This window comes from Hippopotamus amphibius, chromosome 4 (assembly GCF_030028045.1).
Source record: "Hippopotamus amphibius kiboko isolate mHipAmp2 chromosome 4, mHipAmp2.hap2, whole genome shotgun sequence".
In the NCBI taxonomy this organism is placed as follows: domain Eukaryota; kingdom Metazoa; phylum Chordata; class Mammalia; order Artiodactyla; family Hippopotamidae; genus Hippopotamus; species Hippopotamus amphibius.
Window position 1 is genome coordinate 4,901,695 of NC_080189.1, and position 20,982 is coordinate 4,922,676.

The window sequence follows — 20,982 nt, forward strand, 5'->3', positions numbered from 1 at the left end:
CTCCCTTCCTTCCTTCCTTCCTTCCTTCCTTTCTTTCTTTTTCTTTTTCTCCCTTCCTTCCTTCCTTCCTTCCTTCCTTCCTTCCTTCCTTCCTTCCTTTCTTTCTCTCTTTCTCTCTCTCTTTCTCTCTTTCATTCTTTCTTTCTTCAGCTGTGCTGGATCTTAGTTGCAGCACACAGGATCTTTGCTGCTGCATGCGAGATCTTTAGTTGCAGCATGCAAACTCTTAGTTGCAGCATGTGAGATCTAGTTCCCTGATCAGGAATTGAACTGGACCCCCTGCATTGGGAGTGCGGAGTCTTAGCCACTGGACCGCCAGGGAAGTCCCACCTCTCTTCTTTTTAGTACCCAAGCAACCTCCTCTCCATCCTTCGGATTCAAGGATAATCACCCAAGTGTGTTGATAACTTTTGCCGCCTTCTCCAACCAGCCCCTCACCTTCTGTCACGGGTGCATTGTGCCACCCCAAAACTCATGTTCAAGTCCTAACCGCTAGGGCCTCAGAATGTGACTGGTTTTGGAGATAGGTCTTTAAGGAGGTAGTGAAGTTAAAATGAGGTCATTAAGAGGGGCCCTAGTCCAATCAGATTGGTGTCCTTATAAAAAGAGATTCAGGCAGAGACACAGAGGAATGACCACGTGCGGACACATCAAGAAGGCAGTCACCCACAAGCCAATGAGACAGGCCACAGGCGAAATGAGCCCTGCAGATGCCTTGATCTCAGACTTCCAGTCTCTGGAATTGTGATAAAATAAATATCGGCTGTTTAAGCCACTCAACCTGCGGTAAAAACTTTGTTATGGCAGCCCTGGCAAGCTGATGGAACTTCTCAGATGCTCTGGATCATGTACTAATCCTTCTTGAAAGGAAATGGGAGGGCTTCTCTGGTGGCACACTGGTTAAGAATCCACCTGCCAATGCAGGGGACATGGGTTTGATCCCTGCTCTGGAAGATCCTACATGCAGCGGAGCAACTAAGCCCGTGCTTACTACTGAGCCTGTGCTCTAGAGCCCGCAAGCCACAACTACTGAAGCCCACTCACCTAAAGCTCGTGGTCTGCAACAAGAGAAGCCACCTCAATCAGAAACCCACACATCAGAACTAAGAGCAGCCCCCGCTCGCTGCAACTAGGGAAAGCCCACGCACAGCAACACAGCCAATAAATTAAAAAAAAAAAGAAAGAAAAGGAAATGGGGGCCAACACACTTTAAGAGCTACAGTAGGGGAAGATATTATATGCCATCCTTCTCTGCTCAAAGCTGATATCACAGATGTGGCATCAGTAGAACATGTACTTCAATTTTCTTTTCCAGCCCTTGGGACTAGGTTCTGCTCAACCGTCTGTCCTCTCTCGCCCAGTCCTCTTGAGACCATTGGAAAACATTTTTGAAATCTGGAGATGGTAACATCTGTAACGGTAGTATAAATTTTTAGTTTCTTTCATGGAACTAAAACTCAGTAGGTACATTGTCAGCTTGATTTTTTAAAAAATATTTATTCATTCATTTATTATTTTATTTATTTATTTTGGCTGCGCTGGGTCTTCGTTGCAGCATGCAGGATATTTAGTTGCAGCATGCAGTCTTCTTAGTTGCGGCATGCATGTGGGATTTAGTTTCCCAACCAGGGATCGAATCCAGGCTCTGTGCACAAGGGGCGCAGAGTCTTACCCACTGGACCACCAGGGAAGTCCCTCAGCTTGATTTTCAATTTCTTCCCCTGGTTCTTAATTATTTTATCTTTTTTTGTTTATATAAGTTCTTTACGATCACTAGAAAATTTTTGGAAATTCAGAACCACTACTATTTTGCCATATTTCCTTCTAGCCTTTTAAATATATTTATAGAATATTTTAATCAATTAAAAATCTAAAACAGTATTTTAACTCCTAAATATGGGGTGTGTGTGTGTGTGTGTGTGTATTTGGGGTTTTGGACGGGGGGGGGGGGGGGGGGGTTGGTTTTTTTGTCAGTCTTGCAGTGCCGTGTGGCTCACAGGATCTTAGTTCCTGGACCAGGGATTGAACCCAAGCCCTGGCAGTGAAAGTGCCAAGTCCTAACCACTGGACCACCAGGGAAATCTCCTAAATATGTTTTTGTATATAATTTTATTTTTGGCTTTTTCTTCATCTGATAAGGTATTGAGCCTTATTAAAACTTTCATAAACATTCTATTATATGAAAGTACACATTTTATTTAAACTCTCCCCCATTGGTGTATTTGGACTCTACCTGAGTGTAACTCTGCTGAGTTGGTCTACTTCACACTCCCAAGAATCATCAAACACATAATCTGTCTGGACTCAAGCTTAGGGCCTTTTCTAGCTGCTGCTCTACTGGGTTTGCTGTTGATTTTGGTGGGCGGTGGCTGTTGTGTGTCTGTCTCCCTTTATCTGCCCTTAGTGCTATCCATCTTATTTCTCTCTCTTCCTATCACATTTGTTGCCCCAGTATTGGCCAATTCTCCCTCTTCTCTGCCCTAGAAAGGGAATATTTCTTGCTGAGATGAAAAGTGTGATTCTAATAGGAAGACACACAGACCATGGCAGGAAAAGGCCTAAGAGAGGACAAGGCTGGAGTACAGACAGGGAAAGGCAGAAAAGAAAGAACATCTGAGCACTTTTAGGACCAATAATAGCCAAAGGTTAGTGCCATCCTAAGCTACAGTAAATTAGACCCCTCACCTCATGCCCAGGTCTTAGAGGGTTCAAGGCAGCTTCAACAAGAAAAGAAAGATGAGGTAGAAAATAGGAAACTAAAATATAATTATGAGGGAATTCCCTGCTGATCCAGTGGTTAGGACTCTGCAGTTTCATTGCCAAGGCCAAGGGCTCAATCACTGGTCGGGGAACTATGATCCCTCAACCTCTGCAATGTGGCCAAAAGTGAAATAAAATATAATACAGTAACAAGACAGAATTCAGATAAAGCACTTACAACAATGTCCAGCACATGGTAATTGCTCAGTAATGTCAAGACATGGCTGTCATTATCATTATTGTTATTCTGTAGCCTTTGGGGGATCCCTTCTTGCACAATCTTTCACAACTGACTACTATTCCTAGGTTCTACTAGCCACAACCTTCAGTGAAATTCATTTTAACCAAGGCAATGACTTTTGTAAGTGGAAAGTTCAGCACAAAAAACATTATTTCCATTTTTAATTAACAATTTAACTTCATACAACCTGCCCTTTCCCTGTGCCAGGGAACCGATAAGTGGAATCATAGGATGCAGCCAGTTGCCACATATAATTCCACTAACTTTTCATTTGTGAGCTCATTATATTTAGTTAGAACAAACACGTAAGATCATCTCTTCTTCCTAAGTCTAACTTCTCTCTGTGGTGAAGACTTTCCAATTTAACATAACCTAGAGCAGGTATTCCAAACACTCATGCCTCCATTGGCCAGGTAGCTAAAATAAATGACTGCATGGAGCCCAACATATAGCATGTACACCCCGTCTAAAGGGGTTAGCAGCTAGTCAGCTAGAGCAGCATGTAACCAGGCAAGAAATGAGCCATATTTGTCTAATCTTCAAGAGAAGCTACAATTCTATAGATTTAAAGTCTCCCATTTTTTCTTTTTTTTTTCTTTTTTTCTTTTAAAGTCTCCCATTTTTTAAATCTTGGAAACTAATTTTAAAATTTCTAAACATTGTGAGAGGCAAGCAAAACACCTCTGCAGACCACTGGTCTGCAACCTTTATCTCAAGGCATATTTGCTTCCCATTTAGAATCTTCTACCTCTTTTGGTCCAAGCTGAATTTCCAACTACGTGGCCTAGGCTGCACTGCCGGGAGGATGTCTTTACCCTGTGGTAAAGCCACCCACCCTCCTTCCCAAAAGAGGTAAAGAGGTTGCCTACTCTTTCCTTCTGGTCCAAGAAGTGTACTACCAACTGAGAAATAAAACTGTTCCAGAACATGTGAGTAGGGAATGATAAAATCCTCCTTACAGGAGGGAATTACACATGAAGTGTTTAGACAAAACTGTGACTCCATTTATAAAGATAATTAATTTCCCCACTCTATTCCAAAAGAATTTGCTAGCAAGGGATACAACAGAAGAAATAACTAAGGCAGAGTGTTTTTAATTTTCATATTTGAGAGAAATGGAAGGAGTTAGCTTTCTTAGGAAATTAGAAGTTAAAAAAAAGATGTGACACATCATATCAAAACATTCATTTTAGGAAATGCCGTTTTTAACCCTTTGTTAAAGGACTGAAAATATACCCCCAGAGGCAGCAAGGTGATTGTTTTAGTATTGCACTTGTTTAAACCTAAAAATCTCTGCTTTCACTTATTAATGAGATATAATGTATTCAGCTCTAGTGGCTAAATTCCAGCATGCAAGTTTTGCATAAGGATACCGAATTCATTCTCATGTTTTCAGTGTTGATTTTCAGTAGACAATCCTGTGGTTCATTTGTTGAAGAAACACGTGGTTTTATTGTCTTCTTAGAGAGTATTAACATTAAAAATATGACCCTCAAAAAAAAAAAAAAAAAGACCCTCCCCTCCCCCCGAAAAAGACCACCTTTCAGTCAGAATTAATTAAAAAAAACCTTCTAAGTACAAAAAGATGATTACTTTAAAAAAAATATCCCCAGTGTTGGCTAAAAGCGTCTAACTCTGTTGGGTTGCCAATTGGTCCAAACAGAGAACTATTCCCTTTGGGAAATTAACTGGCAATAAGGTATTAGCTATAGTGAAACCTAAAAGGTCTTTTTTTGTTTTCTTAGATTTTAATTTTTTTTTTTTTTTTTTGCCACACTGCATAGCTTGCAGTCTTCGTTTCCCAATCAGGGATTGAACGTGGACTGCTGCAGTCAAAGTGCCAAGTCCTAACCGCTGGATTGCCAGGGAATTCCCAGGTTTTAATTTTTATAAAAAAGCTTAGATGTCTTTCCCAACTTTTGGTTGATAATCCTATATTATAGAATAATACAGTAGCTCTTCAGACTAATTAATGATTAGGTTCGTGTATGTTGAACTTAAAGGACATTTTACTTTTTTTTTTTTTTTTTACTTTCTCCATAGTTTTCTTTTTTGATGACCATGTTTCTGGTAAATGTAAAAAATGTACATCTGTAATTCTGTACATAGATGACATAGTATATTGTTTTCTTCCCAATGTGGTAGCTAATATGCACTTAAAGACTGAACTTTAAAAGGAAAAAAAATTATTTTACTGATGAAATATGCATTTGGTAAAATAAAAATGAGCACAATGCTTCGCATACAAACATGCAAATGTTCAAGCACAGTGCTTGCATGTATTCAAGAAACATTGGTGTAAAGAAATGTTAGGGGAATGAAAAATTTTCTTCTTTGTTCCATTTCACAGTAATATTGCAGAGAAACCCTTCAAATAATTGCTATGTCAAAAATTTAAATTTATTGTTCAAATGTTAACGTTTTTAACGTACACGTCACCCTTAGTTCATGTACAATTTGGGAAAAGAGTAGAGGAGTTGGTCATCGTTACCGAAAACAAGGCATCACCTTGTTCTGGGGCGGAAATTAACATAATGTGAATGGCCGAGCGGTAAAAATTAAACAAAGCCTTACATTTACTGTCCATTTAACGCAAACATCCTAAGCAAATGTGCGTCGAGGAGGATAACGGAGGAAATCGGTATGCGAACAGAAGCACCGCTCCACGAGCGTGCGCGTCCAGAGCCCGCCCGCAGGCCTCAGGCGCACGGCTGGGGGCTGCGTCCCGGGGCCACACGAGCCGCGGGCGCACGGCCCGCAGGACGCGCCGGGAGCAGCGCGGCCTCCTCACCGAGGCTTCTCCTCCACTCCCCTCACCCTGAGATCCCAAGCGCAGGGACGGGGGCCCGCGCGTCCCCGCCACCCGTCCCGCCGCCGCGACCCGGAGCGCCGTCCGCGGGCCGCCCGCCGCCCGACGAGGGAGGCCGCGGCCCCCCCGGCGGACGCAGGGGATGGGCACGAAGGGCTGCCCTCGGCGCGCGCCGTCGGGGCCGCGGTGGGAGGTGGGGGGCGGGGCTCGCGCGGGATCCCTCCGCCGTCCGCGGGTCCTTCCGCGCAAAGTAGTGCGCGGCCGGCCGCCTTCCGCAAACGCGGGCCCGCGGGGACGCGGCCGTGGCCTCCCGACCGAGCGGCGTGAGGACGGCCGGGGGCGTGGGGGCTGCTCGATGCTGAAGGGCCGCCCGGAAGACGCCTCTTCGACCGCTCAGCCGCGGTGGGCCCGGCTGTCAGGGAGAGACCGTACGAGCCGGCGCCGGGGAGCGGCGCGAGGACGAGGACGGGGCGGGCAGCCGGGACACCTGCCTGCCCGCCCCCGCGGCCGCTCGCCCCGCCCCCGCCGCCGGCAGGAAGAGGAAGCGGCCGGGCCGGGCCCCGCGGGCCACCCGCCGGGCCTCGCGGGGCGGGGGCGCCCCGGCTCGGGGAGGCGCGTGACCTGGTTCGTCCCACAGTGGATTTGACAGGTTGTCAGCCCGGCTCCCCGCCCCCACCGCCTTCCGGGTCCCTCTCCCCGGGCGCTGGGCCGGCGGCCGCCCGCGCTCCCCTCCTCAGCCTCCTATTGGCCCTGTCGCCTCCTGGCGCCCCGCCCTCGCCCCGGCTCGGATTCCCGTTGGCCTCGAGTCTCCCGGCGCCCCGCCCCGCCCCCGCTCCCCTCCCATTGGCCCTCGAGCGGCCCGGCGCCCCGCCCCCGCGCCAACTCGCCCTCCCATTGGCCTCGCGCCCGGCGCCCCGCCCCTCCGCGGCCTCTCAGGGCTCGCGGTCCCAGCGGGCGTCCGCGGTGGCCGGCCTCCCCCCGCCCTCCCGAGCGCTACTACTGTCCGTTGCTTCTCCTCTGCTAGTAGTTGCTGCGTCCCCTGCGTCCCTCTCCTGGCCCTGCTCCCGTCGCTCCGGGAGCCTGAGCCCCGAGCCCGGCGCCCCCCGCGCCCCCTGCCCCGCCTACCCTGGGGCTCCGCGCCCAGCGCTGCCCGCATGCTCCATCCGGCCCCTTCCCTCCTCCTCGCGTCCCTTCGCGTTTCCCTTTCTTCCCTGAAGTCGCTGCCGTCGCCAGGTTCCCTCCCGGTGTCCAATCCGTGAAGCCTTCCCCGCGCCCCCTTTCTCCGCCCCTCCTCCATCCGCTCCTTCCCCGCCTCCCACCCCGTCCCCCGAACTCAGCGTGTCGGGGAGAGGCAGGGATCAACACGATACATGTCAACGTTAAGATGGTTATTGCTTTGCATGTTTGAAACGGAAAGTGAACTGGAACGCCCAGATCAACCCAGCCCTGGGATCAAGATTGAGTTCTTAAAGGACCGTGTGAGACTGGAATGACAAACTTGATTAGCCCAGCAACATAGTTTTTTCCTGAGGAACCTACTCTTATATCGGTTGTTTATGCAGTATTGTTACTGTAACAGTTTAAATTTCGTGTGTTTTTAATTTGTGCTAGTTCTGTAAGTGAATGCTTTTGACTGTAAGGATGAGTTGACAGATAAAGCTGAGGGTTGGAGCAAATCCCACAGAGGTCTTTTGGCTTCAGGCAGGAGAAACCCTTGATTATTCAAATGGGAAACTCCAGTAGCTTTCCCAAGGTTATTAAAGAGGGCAATCTGAAACTTAAACTCAGGTCAGACTCCAGAGGTCCATCAGGAGACTGCACCATGCCTCATTAATAGCCACAGAAGAACGGCACACTGGTGTCTCCAGCTGCATTCCCACCTGGCACAGGGGGTCTTCACAGAGCTCCTGCATTGACCTCCAAGGGTCTGCCTTAGAGATTCTTGCCTACCTCTCCAGCCTCTGGTCACTACACCCCAGGCGCAATGACCACCAAATGCTTCTTGCCACAGGGCCTTTGCACTTACTGCTGTTTCCTGACCTGTCTGGATCAGCTGTTCTTCAGACTTCTCATGTGGTTTAGCTCATGTCAGCCCAGGAGGCATTTCTGACCCTGTGTCTAAAGTAGGACCTCTCCAGCCTGACCGTTTGCTCTCTGTCATATCACCCTGTTATTTCCAGTCTGCAGTCATCTTGTTTATGTACTTGTTATGTTCTGTTCCCCTCCACCTTCCCTCCACCATTAGGAGTGAGCTCCTGGACACAGGAGCCTTTTCTGTGTTTTTTTCCAGAGCTATATCTCCAGGGCATAAAGTAGGCACTCAGTAAATCCTTGATGAATAAATGTGAATGGTACATTAGCTGTGATCAGGTGAACTCCCCAAACCATCCTTCACGTCTGGTTCCACCAGAATTGTATAGACACGCCTATAAGTAAGTGAGTTGGAAAAATAGCTATTCTCTTGGTAACTATTCTGTGTTCCTTTGTGTGCTTTACATCTGGCAGTTCTTTGAAGAGAGTGAGAAACCAGGCCTGTTTCCCCAAAGGCCACCCATTTGCCCACCTCTTCTCCAGCTGTCACAGCGTGTTGTCACTGCCTTGCCCTCACCCTGACCCCAGGTGGGCATGTACTTGGCTGGCAGTGCCTTCTTCCTCCAGCACAGCCTGGGAGGTGCTTTGCTTGGCAGAGGGCTGGGTGGGGGAAGGGAAGGAGTCTCTCTTCAGTGTTGTCACCACGCTCAGCTGCGGCCCTGTCTCGGGTTCTACATCAGGCAGGAAAGCAGAGTATGAGGAAGCGCCTCCTAGATCCCTGCCCCCCTGCCCAGACATACTGATGGGGTTCTGTCCAGCAGGGAGCCCCCGGATTGGCCCCTGCACAGGGCTGCATCCCCTACCTGCTGAGGCTCAGAGAACCCTCTGTCAGTAGCTGGAAAGCTGAAATCTAGTCTCAGCCGCCCCAAACAGGTGGTGTGAGTCTGGCCAAGTCTAGTAATGCCCTGGTTCTCAGTGACCTCACAGGTCTTTACCTCTGTTGTTTGTTCATAGTTTTAGAGATATAGACATCCCATAGATTTTAGCTGTTCAAAACTATCAGCCCCAAGATGAATCCTGCGGCTTCCCCTCAGGGCACAAAGAGGCTGCTGGTGCCATACAGCCAGTGCTTCCTAACTTATGTTCAGTAGGAGAGAGTGCACTTGCTGTCACGTGTTCCAAGCCAGAACCCTCCAGTTCACCCTGCTTGGATGGCCTGGGCCCGGGCCCAGCCCTCAACCAGTGACTCTGGTCAGGAGAATAGAAAACCTTGATCGGGTGAAACCAACCAGCCAACCAGAGCATATGCTTAGAGCAAGGGTGGGGTCAGCTCCTGATAAGTGTGTGTGGAACTGAAATCTACGGGGGGTACTGAAGCGCGCAGCGGGGGTGGGGGTGCCTAGTAGGTATTCAGCGGTGCCCCTGCGAGTAAAGCACAGGGCCCAGTAAAACAGGGCCAGTCAATAAATGTTAGGCATTGCTGTTGTCAGCAAAGACAGCACGGTGTGGGGGAATTCGCCTGGCAGCCAAAAGCATTCATCTCAGATCCCTAATCCACCACTAACCACTAGCTTTGTGATTCAGACAAATTATGGAAATCGTACCATCTTAGAAGTGGAAGAGGCCTTAGAGGCCATAGGGTTCAAGACTTCATTGGGCACACTGGGAAACTAACACCCTCAGAGATCAGTCTCGGTCTTGGTTTCTTCGTCTGTGAAGTAGGCCATTAATACTGGTCCTGGCTCCTCTCACAGTTATCATGTGGATCAAATGAGGTAATGTTTCTACAGAGGGCTCAGGAAAGTAACAAAAATGCTGTTCTTATGCAAGAGATTTTATTTTTTATTATTCACATAGTAATAATGCCTTAATAAGAGGAGAAAGGGGGAGTGCGTTCAAAGGATAAGCTTACTTGGCTCAAAGAAATGAATATTAACACTTGCAAAAGAGGAAGGGGTGTGTGCGTGCGTGCGTGCGTGCGTGCGTGTGTGTGTGTGTGTGTGTGTGTGTGTGTGTGTGTGTGTGTCTTTGTGTGGTAGGTGAGGTGGGGAAGGTGTAAGGCTACAGTTCAGGCGTGGCTCTGTTCTTCCCTTAGGGAGTGGTGTAGGGAGTGGCTGATAGGGTGGGAGGTTGGATGAGGTAGTTGGTTATAAATTGAAGTTATCTCTCCTTGAATGACTTTTGAGACGAGGAGGGTCACTCACTTGGGAGGACAAACCTAGGTCTCAGAGTAATCTTATGTTTCTGTAGTCCAGGTCCTCTGCAACATCGATGCCAGGACAGGATTGTCATGCAAGACAGTGATAGGAGGAAATATCTGTGAGGGAAGAAAGGGGAGAGAGTTGGAGGAGGCGGGGAGATCTGACCCCTGGGAAGGGGAGGCGGGGCAGGCAGAGCGGGTAGGCAGGTCTCTACTTGCAGTGTGGCTTTGAGATGGCTTTGGCCAGACCCGCCAGAGTGCCAGAGCCCAAGTTCCCTTGCAAGGATCCTGGTGGTGGATTCCAAGGAAGGTGGCTGAGGTACTCAGTCAATGACTCGCCCTGCTGCAGAAGACATGAGTGGGGTATTTACACGGCCCCACCCCATCCCACGAAGCTTCAGGACAGCTTCATTTGTTCGTTCATTCACATTCATTCACTCAATACGCTCATCAGTTACCAAGTGTCACGTGTGGGTGGCTGCAGCAACAGAAGCATGTGACCCTTGTCTTTCCTGGGTACCGCCCATCTACTTTCTAATATTTCTAAATGGTGAGTTTGCCTGATGGAGATTTCTTGCCTGTTGGCCAAGTTAAATCCTGGTATCTGGGTAGGTCCTAACACTGAGCTGGCACTTAATAAATGTTCAAATTGCCATAATAAATCCAACTATCCCCCACTATTACTTGAAATATACATATTTACATTTACTTCTAGAACTCTCCACTGTTTCCTATGAAGAATGAGAGGACATTTTAAACTCTCAGCATTTCTAGAAACCTATTTTTGGATAAGTTCAAAATAAGAGTTTATGGAGGGTTCAGTAGAGGAAACATTTTATGAAAGAAGCTGAAGAGATCAGTAGAGAGTAGGGAAAAAATGAAAGAAGAGAAATTTAATTGATGAAAAGGAAACCCAGATCTTGGGGAGAAAAAAGGGAATTATCTTTCTGAAATTGCCAGGAAACAAATGAACAAACAAACAAAATTACCCAAGATGGAAAAAAATAAGGTTGAGCAGGCATTTCAAGAAGCCAGAGAAGAAGTAAAAGGCAAAGAAGATTAATTACTTGTTGTAATGAGAGCCCATAGGAATTGATGGAAAAGTAGAAACCATGGGCAAAGAAATAAAGAAATGGATGAGAAATATACAATTAGGGGTTTGAAATAAACTAGCGAGAAAACAACACAAAATAAAATGTGGGAGGGAAGAGAAAAGCAATTATACCTAATGAATTTGTAGTATAATAGAAAATGGAATAAAATTCACCAAAAGGCAAATAGGAATATTTTCTCTGAATAAATATTTATTGCATTACTGGGAGTTCCCTGGTTGCCTAGTGGTTAGGATTCTGGGCTTTCACTGCCATGGCCCAGTTTCAATCCCTGCTCGGGGAATTGAGATCCTGCAAGCTGTGCGGTGAGGCCAACAACAGCAAAATTAGGACTTACCTGGTGGCGCAGTGGTTAAGGATCCACCTGCCAATGTAGGGGACATGGGTTTGAGCCCTGGGCCAGGAAGATCCCACATGCCTCAGAGCAACTCAGCCCTGTGTGCCACAGTTGCTGAGCCCATGTGCCACAGCTGCTGAAGCCCGCACACTTGGAGCCTGTGCTCCACAACAAGAGAAGCCACAGCAATAAGAAGCCCTCGAACCACAGTGAAGAGTAGCCCCTGCTCGCTGCAACTAGAGAAAGCCCACGCACAGCAACGAGACCCAATGCAGCCAAAAAAAAGAAAAAACAAAATTTATTGCATGACTATTTCTATATTTCACATTGATGATAGTCTCATGCTCTACTACTTAGTGCCTATTATAGCACAGGGCAAAATAAAAATTTACACAGAAATAGGAAAGCTTGATTTCCGACTGCGGCATTAGGACATCAGTCTCTGTGGTTGCACCTGTGTGTTGTGATGCTGAACGTCTGAAGAGAGGCTTTACATTTCAGTGAAGATGGGATGTCCCTGCTGGTCCAGTGGCTAACACTCCGTGCTCCCAGTGCAGGGGGCCCAAGTTCAATCCCTTATCCGGGAACTAGATCCCACATGGAACAACAAAGACCCAGCGCAGTCAAATAAATTTTTAAAAAATTTAATGAAGAACTCATACAACTCAATAGCAAAACAAAACAAAACAAAAACAGGGACTTCCCTGGTCGTCCAGTGGTTGAGAATCCACCTTCCAGTGCAAGGAACTCGAGTTCAGTCCCTGGTCAGGGAACTAAGATCCTACATGCCACGAGATAACTAAGTCCGAGCCCTCTAGAGCCCATGCGCCACAACTGGAGAGCCCACGCGCCACAACTGGAGAGCCCACGCACCTCAACAAAAGATCCAGCATGCTGCAACTAAGACCCAACACATCCAAATAAAACAAACAAGCAAAAACAAAAAACCCAAACAATCCAGTGGGCAGAGGAACAGACTTATTTTTTCAAAGAAGACATACAAATGCCAACAGGTACATGAAAAGGTGCTCAACATCACTAATCATCAGAGAAATGTAAATCAAAAACCTAATGGGCTATCACCTCACACCTATTACTTGGCTATTATCAGAAAGACAACAGTAAGTGCTGGTGAGAATGTGGAGAAAAGGGAACACTTGTGCACTGTTGGTAGGAATGTAAATTGGTGAAACCACTACGAAAAACAGTGTGGAGGTTTCTCAAAAAATTTAAAATAGGGTTACCTTATGATCCAGCAATTTCACTTCTGGGTATTTATTGGAAGAAAACAATATCTCGGAAACACCTCTGCAACCCCCATGGTCTCTGCAGCATTATTTATGATAGCCAAGACATGGGAATAACCTAAGAGTCCATCAGTGGTTGAATGGATAAAGAAGAGGTGCGTGTATACACAGTGGAATATTAATCAGCCATAGAGTAGAAGGAAATCATGCCATTTGCAAAAACGTGGATGGACCTTGAGGGTATTATGCTAAGTGACATAAGTCAGAGAAAGACAAATAGTATATGTTGCACTTACGTGTGGTATAACAACAACAAAAGACAAAAACTAACTCAAATGTATAGAGAACAGATTATCAGTTGCCAGAGGTAGAGACATTGTATGTACATGTGGAGAGTGGGCAGAATGGGTACAAACTTCCCAAAAGGTACAGACTTCCAGTTATCAGGTACATAAGTCCTGGGATGTACTGTATAGCATGGTGACTCTAGTTACAATATTGTGTACTTGAAGTTTACCAAGAGAGTAGATCTTAGAAGTTCTTATCACAAGAAAAAAAAATTTTGTAACTATATGTGGAGATACATGTTAACTAATTGTGGTGATCATTTCACAACATATACATACATCAAGTCATTTTGTCGTATACCTAAAACGAATGCAATGTTATATGTCAACTTTATCTAAAAAAACAAAACCACTAAATTTCAGTAACATCTGGATATTTTGAAATGTTTTCTATTTAGTTACAGGAATTAAGGCATGTGTAGATTTTTCTCAAAATCTAATGTAAAAAAAGCATTGCAAGCTGTTTTGAAAACTATTTTTTCACATGAAACAATATTGCAATGGATTATTACAACTTTTGTAAACACATTACATTAATAAAATTGAAATAAAAGAAGATTTTCGATCAAAATGAGTGTAGGAATGAAATGTGAAGCACGTAGTATTTGGCGTCTACACAGGGAAGATGGAGAGTGGCTGATAGGTCAGAGTGGGGGGGGGGGGGCGGGGCTGCTGGTCCAGAGCTTGAGTGTGCCCCTGGGGGGTAAGCTCAGGTGATCAGCTGCAGTGGGAGCCTTCTGGAGTCAGTGGGCACAGGAGGCAGAACACACAGGGATGAAGGTGTTTTTAAAAATTTATAGAGATCTGGACGTGAAAATGTTTTCCATTGTGCATTCAGTGAAGTTTAGAGAGGCATATCTTCCTTAAACTCACTGGGATTCACCTCAGCTTTCTGATGCACTCAGTGAGTTAGAAAAAAACTTTTCAAGCCCCAAACGTGAGGGCCATGATTTTGTTTTGAACTTGTATAATGAATAAAACTGCATCTCAAATCTGTGCTGTATTACAGGAAGATTGCTGCTGTTTTGCTAACCAGCCTCTATTCTCTTACTTTGCTCCGCAGTAACCGACGTAAGCTCTGTTAGTGACTCATGCTGCAGTGTCTGAATTCCTCATTCAGTCTTTACATTTGTAGAAAGTTTGAATTTTCAAGCCCCCAATTCAATGTGCTGGAAGTATGTGTTTCTGTAATTAAATGATCTTAAAATTTCTTTTTCCAGCTCCCTTTCTGCCTGATAATAGAATATTTAATTTAGTTAATTCCAGGTAAATTTAGGCCCTTCATGGTTTTTCTTGATCCGTCCAGACTAAAGTCGTCAATTCTTTTTTTCTTTTAAAGTTGATTGAAGTGTAGTTGATTTACAATGTTGCATTAATTTCTGCTTTACAGCAAAGTGACTCAATTATACACATATATGCACTCTTTTTTTTTTTTCATTCTTTTTTTTAAAATGTTCTTTCCCATTATGGTGTATCACAGGATATTGAATATAGTTCCCTGTGCTGCACCGTAGGACCTTGTTGTTTATCCATCCTATATATAATAGTTTGCATCTGCTAATCCCAAACTCCCAATCCTTCCCTCCCTCACCTCCCCTCCTGCTTGGTAACCACATGTCTGTGAGTCTATTTCTGTCATAAATAACTTCATTTGCATCATATTTTAGATTCCACATATAAGTGATATCATATGGTATTTGTATTTCTCTGACTTACTTCACTTAGTATGATAGTCTCTAGGTCCATCCATGAGGCCACAGATGGCATTATTTTATTCTTTTTTATGGCTGAGTAATATTCCATTATATGTATATATGTATATGTGTGTGTTTGTATATATATATATACACCCCACACCTTCTTTATCCGTTCATTTGTTGATCAGCCAAGTCAACTCTTGATCCCCTCCTGGGGCACAGGGAGACCTGTCTGCTCTCCCCGGTGAGCCCTTTCTTCCCTGCCCTTCCCCCACAGTCATTTCTGCTCCATCCTGTCGGTACTTCCTGGGGGCTCCAGCTTGCAGATGGGAAGCAGAGAGCCCAAACTTTCCTGAGATTCTACAGCCTTTTTCCTCATCTCACTCCTCAGAGTCCCCGGGGAGGTGAGCAGCGCCATCTCAGATCCTGCCAGCATATCTCTCATTCCCCCACTAACCATCTTCCTCTCCCCTCCTCCCCTGTTAGAACGGGGATCTTTAGCTTGGTTGGTAGGGAGGTTGATTATTTTGGGAGAAAAGTTGACTTCAGCTGCTTTTGGAATCACAGAGATTCTGGGGTTTCTGTGTCTACTGAAGCTTTTAGCATTTTAGCACTTTGGGGACAACTTTCCCTGGGGTAGTTACCTTAACAAGGTAACTGAGTACAAAGGGAAATTTTCAATAAATCAGTGGGAAGTAGCCCATCAGTAAATACTTAACAATGCCACGCCCCTCACGTCATGGTGAAGCATCATCCGGAGTTGTTCTCTTCCGGAAAGGCTCAAGCAGAAATGGGAGGGGTCTGGGGCCACAAACATGTGCATTTACATCAGTCTAGGTGACAGGGTTTGAGCAAGTCTCATTCATCCCCAAAAGAAATCGTTGAGTCCCCCTGAGCCCCAATCTTCCCTTGTCCTCCCATTCAGATGTCCCAGTTTGGCAGTCTTCTGTTTTCTCTCCTGAGTCTTAGCTTTCTCTATCCTTTGGCCTCTGCACTAAAGGGACTTCAGACTCATAGGCCTAGAAAGCAGAGCTCCTGGTATAAGGGGATCTCCTGAGGAAGGCCTCTTGGGAAGAGGTCCGTAAATAGACAAAGGATTGGAACAGACCACTGACAGCTCTTTCTTGTTGTTTCAGTCTCCTTTTCAGAGTTTGGAAGCAATGACTTTCTTCCCTTTAGGACTCCAGGATCTGTGTAGGTCCCAGTCTTGGGTCTGTGCTCACAAGTGCCCGAATGGGTGGGGAGTTCTCCCAATTCAGCCCCAGTCTCCCCCACGCAAGCCAGGCACCATCTTCTTCATCCTCCAGGACTCAGAAGTTCTTGTTTTCCTTCCGTGTTTTCTCCCCATCTTATTTCTTTGCCCTCTGCTTTCCAGATCAACTCAGAATCCCACAACACAATGTCACTAAACTGGAAGGATTGGGGGATAGAAAAACAGACAAGGCCACCGGGTGCAGGTTTCACAGAGCATGTGCTCTCGAAATTGTTGTTTTTGAAATTCAGCTACTTCTGGAGCGGAAGACAGCACATCTTGGAAGAGAAATATGTAACCAAGTCCTTGGGCCCTCGGAGAACTTGAGACCCTGCATCCTAGGGGAGCTTGATCCTGGAACCTTGGAAGCAGGATCTGGACCCATTAAAACTGAGGTCAAATTCTGGCCAACTTCTCCATAGTCAGTAGGAGAAAAGACACAACTTGATGTCTGAGTCATATATGTTGACACTTAGAATATTTAAAGATGCTGTTAAGAGGATACTTGATTTCTAGGCATAATCAAGATAGAGCTACTGGGAATGTAGCTTAGATCAGTGCTTCTCAGACTTTAATATGCCCCCCAATCACCTGGGAATCTTGTTAAAGTACGAAGTAGGTTGTTGGGGCAGCGGGGAGGTGCCAAGATTCTGGATTCTAACGTACTCCTGAGGATGCCAGTGCTGCTGCTTCAGGGATCACCCTCTAAGGAGCAACAGCTTAGAAGGCTGTAGAGTAGGACATGACCCTCCACTGATGCTAAAAGGAACCGGACACCCAAACACTTTCAGCTTGTACTGAACTCTCCCTTCTGGTCCTATTCCCCAAGCCCTGTCTGCTAGCTGACCATGATAGTCACCTTAACTACTGCATGACGTTTCCTTCTCTTCTGGAGCAGCTAATGCTCTTTATTTTTCATTTTTTCATTTTTTGGCCACATTGCAGGGCATGTGGAAATTCCCCAACCCTGCAGTGGAAGCGTGGAGTGTTAACCACTGGACCACCAGGGAAGTCCTAATGCTCTTTAGATAACAGGAAGGGGAAGCCAGCTCTGGCTCAATCAAGCAGATGTATCTGAAGGATACTCTGCAGTTTACAGAACTGAAGAGCTGGCCAACCAGTCATGGGACAGATGGGAACCGTGGTGATTCTGGGGCCTCCTGAGCACAAGCCCTAGGACCTCGCCAGCTTTCCCATGAGATGCCCAAATTCTCTGGGTCTTTAGGTTTCAAATTGGGGTCAGGTGTTTTTACGTTTAAAGCTCTCAGCATAAGGCAGTTAAATTTGTATCTGCCGTACCTTTCTTCATCACTTGTAAGGCTGTCATTGCTAATTGTGTGTTATTGTATGTGTGTATCTGTCTGTCTGGGGAAAAGGAGATGGTAATGTTACAGTATGATTTCTCTGCAAATAAATTATCAAAAAAATCACTCATATATCAAATTTAGGGCATTTAAAAGATACTAAGTTACACTGTTTGCCCTGCGTATGTCTTGGATCTATGACTAAGATGTTTTCTGCAAGCAAGAGCTGTCTTTAATTATTTTGCAAAGTAAACATGGCTTTTTGTTTAATGTAAAAAACACTAATGGTAAATTTTCATGTTTTAATTGTACATTTGTACAGTTGTAAATGTACATTTGAGACATACTTTCTTCATAATCAGGGGTTATATCTCTGAAAACACAACAGAGGAATTTGATTGGGGCAATAAAATAACGAATAAGAGGATGGGTTTTCCTCTTCTATTTACTGTGTAACTTTGGCCAGTTACTTAAGTTCTCTGGAGCTCAATTGTGTCTCCTGCAACAAAAAGATAACAGACTTCTTTCTTGTAAGTTTGTTTTGATGATTCAATAAAATGAATACAAAGTGCTTTTGAACTGCTTTAAAAAGTTAACTCTCTCTACCATCATCACTATGATTATGGAATTTCAGACTCTATGAGAACAATATGGAACCTGAAGGCAGGGGAGAAATATGACAGCACGTAGTTATATTCGCTAAAATGTAACAATGAAAGACACATTGAGGATGTTGTATAGATCTGAAGTTAGTGATAACGAGTATAGTTCTATACATTTCAATCCTCCATCCTTTGTTCACTAACAGCTTCTCAGGATTTCACTTCTGGGTTTCAAAGAACCTTTGCAAATTTGTTTTGCGTTGTTGCAGCTGATATGGCTGCTGTAAGACAATTGTTTCTTGAGTCTTGTTCTCTCTCCAAATGCTTAAGCTTTTTTTTGTTTTGATTCTAAGAGACTGCAGCTTCCAGTCACCTCAATTCTGCCCCTAATTTCTGCTCTTTTCTCAGAGGCAGAGTAACTTGGATGGTTAAGTGGGAAAGGCTTTGGGTAACATGCTCCCAGCTGTGCTCAAACTCTCTCTTTACTGCCCAGGGATACCAGGTCATGATCACAGCCTGGCCAGGGCACCTTGGTGCCAGGTGCTTCCCAGCGCTCCTCACCCACACCAGAACTGTAGTGCGGGGCTAAGGTGTGTGTTCTTGTCTTTTGTTGTATATGCCAAGGATGCTTTTTACTATTTCTGCCTTCCAGCTCATTTTCCTCCTTTATATTTATTTTTTGCCTAAAAATAACATTCCCCTTTTTAAATAATCACAACAGGAATGGGCAGCCACTCTTTTAAGCTGAAACTCATGTTTTCAGATTGCTAAACTGACATCTAGATAGAAATTCACATATATTAGAATTCATGCAAGACTACCCAAAGAGTTGGAAAGAGATACCTGCACATTTTGCATGCCCAAAATCCAGGTACACAATTTAAAAATCTTTTATAGAATTGAATCTTGGAGGAAAGAACAGAATCTGATGGAGAGAAACAGGAAATGAAAAAAGCCAAGAATCTGAAAGGAAGTAAATCAATGAAAAGGACTTTTACAGTTCTTTGTGTTGTTTTTATCTAAAGAAATGGACCCAAATAGTAGCAAAGGTGGAGGCAATACAAGGCAAACATTCATTTTTGGGGTGAGGATGCCCTCCTTGGCAATCCCATTTTATTGAGGATGTTGCCACTTATTTGTTCCAAGCACTCATTTTCACAGGGGATGGGCGATCCTTTGCCTTCTTAGGCTCAGGGTTCAGGTCCTGCTGAGGCATGGGGCTTCTCTTGGCTACTACAATGTCATCGATAGTCAGGAGCTGTAGTACCACGTCAGCCACGGCTCGAAGTCCTTGGGCTTTGGCTGCCAGGGTGTCCCACACCTCTTCCTGGGCCACATTTATTATGCCTTCGACCCCCACTCCTATTAGGAAGTTTCCAGCTTGGTGAGCTCCGTTCATTTCCGCCATCACGTCTGAGACGGCTAAGCCTGCGTTCTCTGCCAAGGTTTCGGGAAGAGACTGCAGGGCCTGCGCAGATGCCAGGAAGGCGGGACCACTGGGCCCTTCCAGTTTGGCTCCTTTCTCTGAGAGCATTTTCGCCAGAGCCATCTCCGTGGCCCCAGCTCCTGGAAGCAGCCTGGGATCCCGGCACAACTGGAAGTAGGCATCAATGCCATGGTAGGCAGCCTGCTCCGCACCCCGCAGCCCCTCAGCGGCGGCCCCCCGAGGACCAAGGTGAGGGCGGGGGTGTCTGGACTTCCCCACTCAAATACCACAGCCAGACCCTCTCCCAGCTCCTGCCCGTACACCCTCTGACACTTGCCGGGCTCCAGCGGAGGAAGCAGACAGGGCATCAGAGGTGTGCCGAACACCTCGCTCAGGTACACCATTTCCCGCCGGGACTCCACCTGAACCACCATGAGGCCGTGCCTGTCAGCCTGCGTTAGGGTGTTCTCGTCCACTTCCCCCCAGACCACCACCACGTTGATGGCCGCGGCCGCCAGCTGGGCCACCCGCTTTCCTATCAACGTCTCGCTGCCTTTCCTGAACTGGGTCAGGTCGTCAGGACGGCAGAGGCGAGCCGTGGCCGGGGCCCGGGGGCTGGCGGGACCGAAGGCGCAGGCCAGGAGAGCCACCCTGGCGCCGCTCAGCACCGTGGTCACCCGGCCGCAGGGCCGGCCGCGCAGGGCCAGGCCGGGCAGCAGGCACGAGTCCTCCAGGCGCGCCCCTGGCAGCGCGCACACGCGCACGCGCTCCGGCCGGAAGCCGCCGTCCAGCTCGCGCGTGGCCCAGCACGCGCGCGCCCCCATCCTGGCCAGGGGGTCCGCCTGCCCCAGCAGGTGCGTGGCCGTCACCGCGCGCAGGGCCCAGGCCGGGTCCTCCAGGGGCCCCAGCGCCCGGATGGCCAGGGACGGCAGCAGGGCCAGCGTCTCGGCGGCCGCCGCGGCGAAGGCCTCCCGGAGCTGGGCGCACGGCAGGCCGGCCCGCAGCAGGCGCTCGGCCTGGGCCAGCAGGGCCTGCGCCAGGAGCACCACGAAGGCCGCGCCGTCGCCGCTCTGCTCCGCCTGGCTCTGCGCCGCCTCCCGCAGCAGCCGGGCGGGGGGTGCTCCAGCTCCAGCGCCCGCAGGATGGCCGCGGCGTAGCCCGTGAACACGGTTTCTCCTTTGGCGGTGACCAGGAGCTTCTGCCGGCCCTGGGGGCCGTAGCAGGGCCGCAGGACTCTGGCCAAGGTGTGCGCCGCGGCCAAGCTGCTCAGCAGGCGCTTCTCCTCGGCCGCCGGCATCCCCAGCCCCTCGGGCAGCTCCGGCGTCGAAGGGGCTCGGCCGTCCATCGCCCGCGGGGGCCCACCGGGCCGCAGACACGCTCTAGAACAGCCCCGAGGCGCCCCGGGAGGCGATCTTTGAAGCCACTCGAGGGGTCAGTGGGAAAAGCAGCCAAATGCCCATCAGCTGGTGTCTGGAGAAGCAGGCGCTCCGGGCCGGGCGCAAGGATGATCTGCTGAGAGCTCAGCCCTAAAACCACCCCCAGGTTGATCTGAAAAGGCACGGGGCCCTTGGGGCCTCTGAGGCTTAGTAGCTGAAACAGATCTTATCTTGATTAAGT

General features: G+C 47.4%; 1 protein-coding gene across 1 annotated transcript; it reads right to left on the minus strand.

The window, feature by feature from the left end:
• Positions 1–19,071: 19,071 nt before the first annotated feature.
• CCT8L2 (chaperonin containing TCP1 subunit 8 like 2) lies at positions 19,072–20,710 on the minus strand. The gene is given in 3 exon segments (XM_057731121.1): positions 19,072–19,607; positions 19,610–20,479; positions 20,482–20,710. Coding segments are annotated over 3 exon segments (1,635 nt in total).
• Between the last annotated feature and the right edge of the window lie 272 nt (positions 20,711–20,982).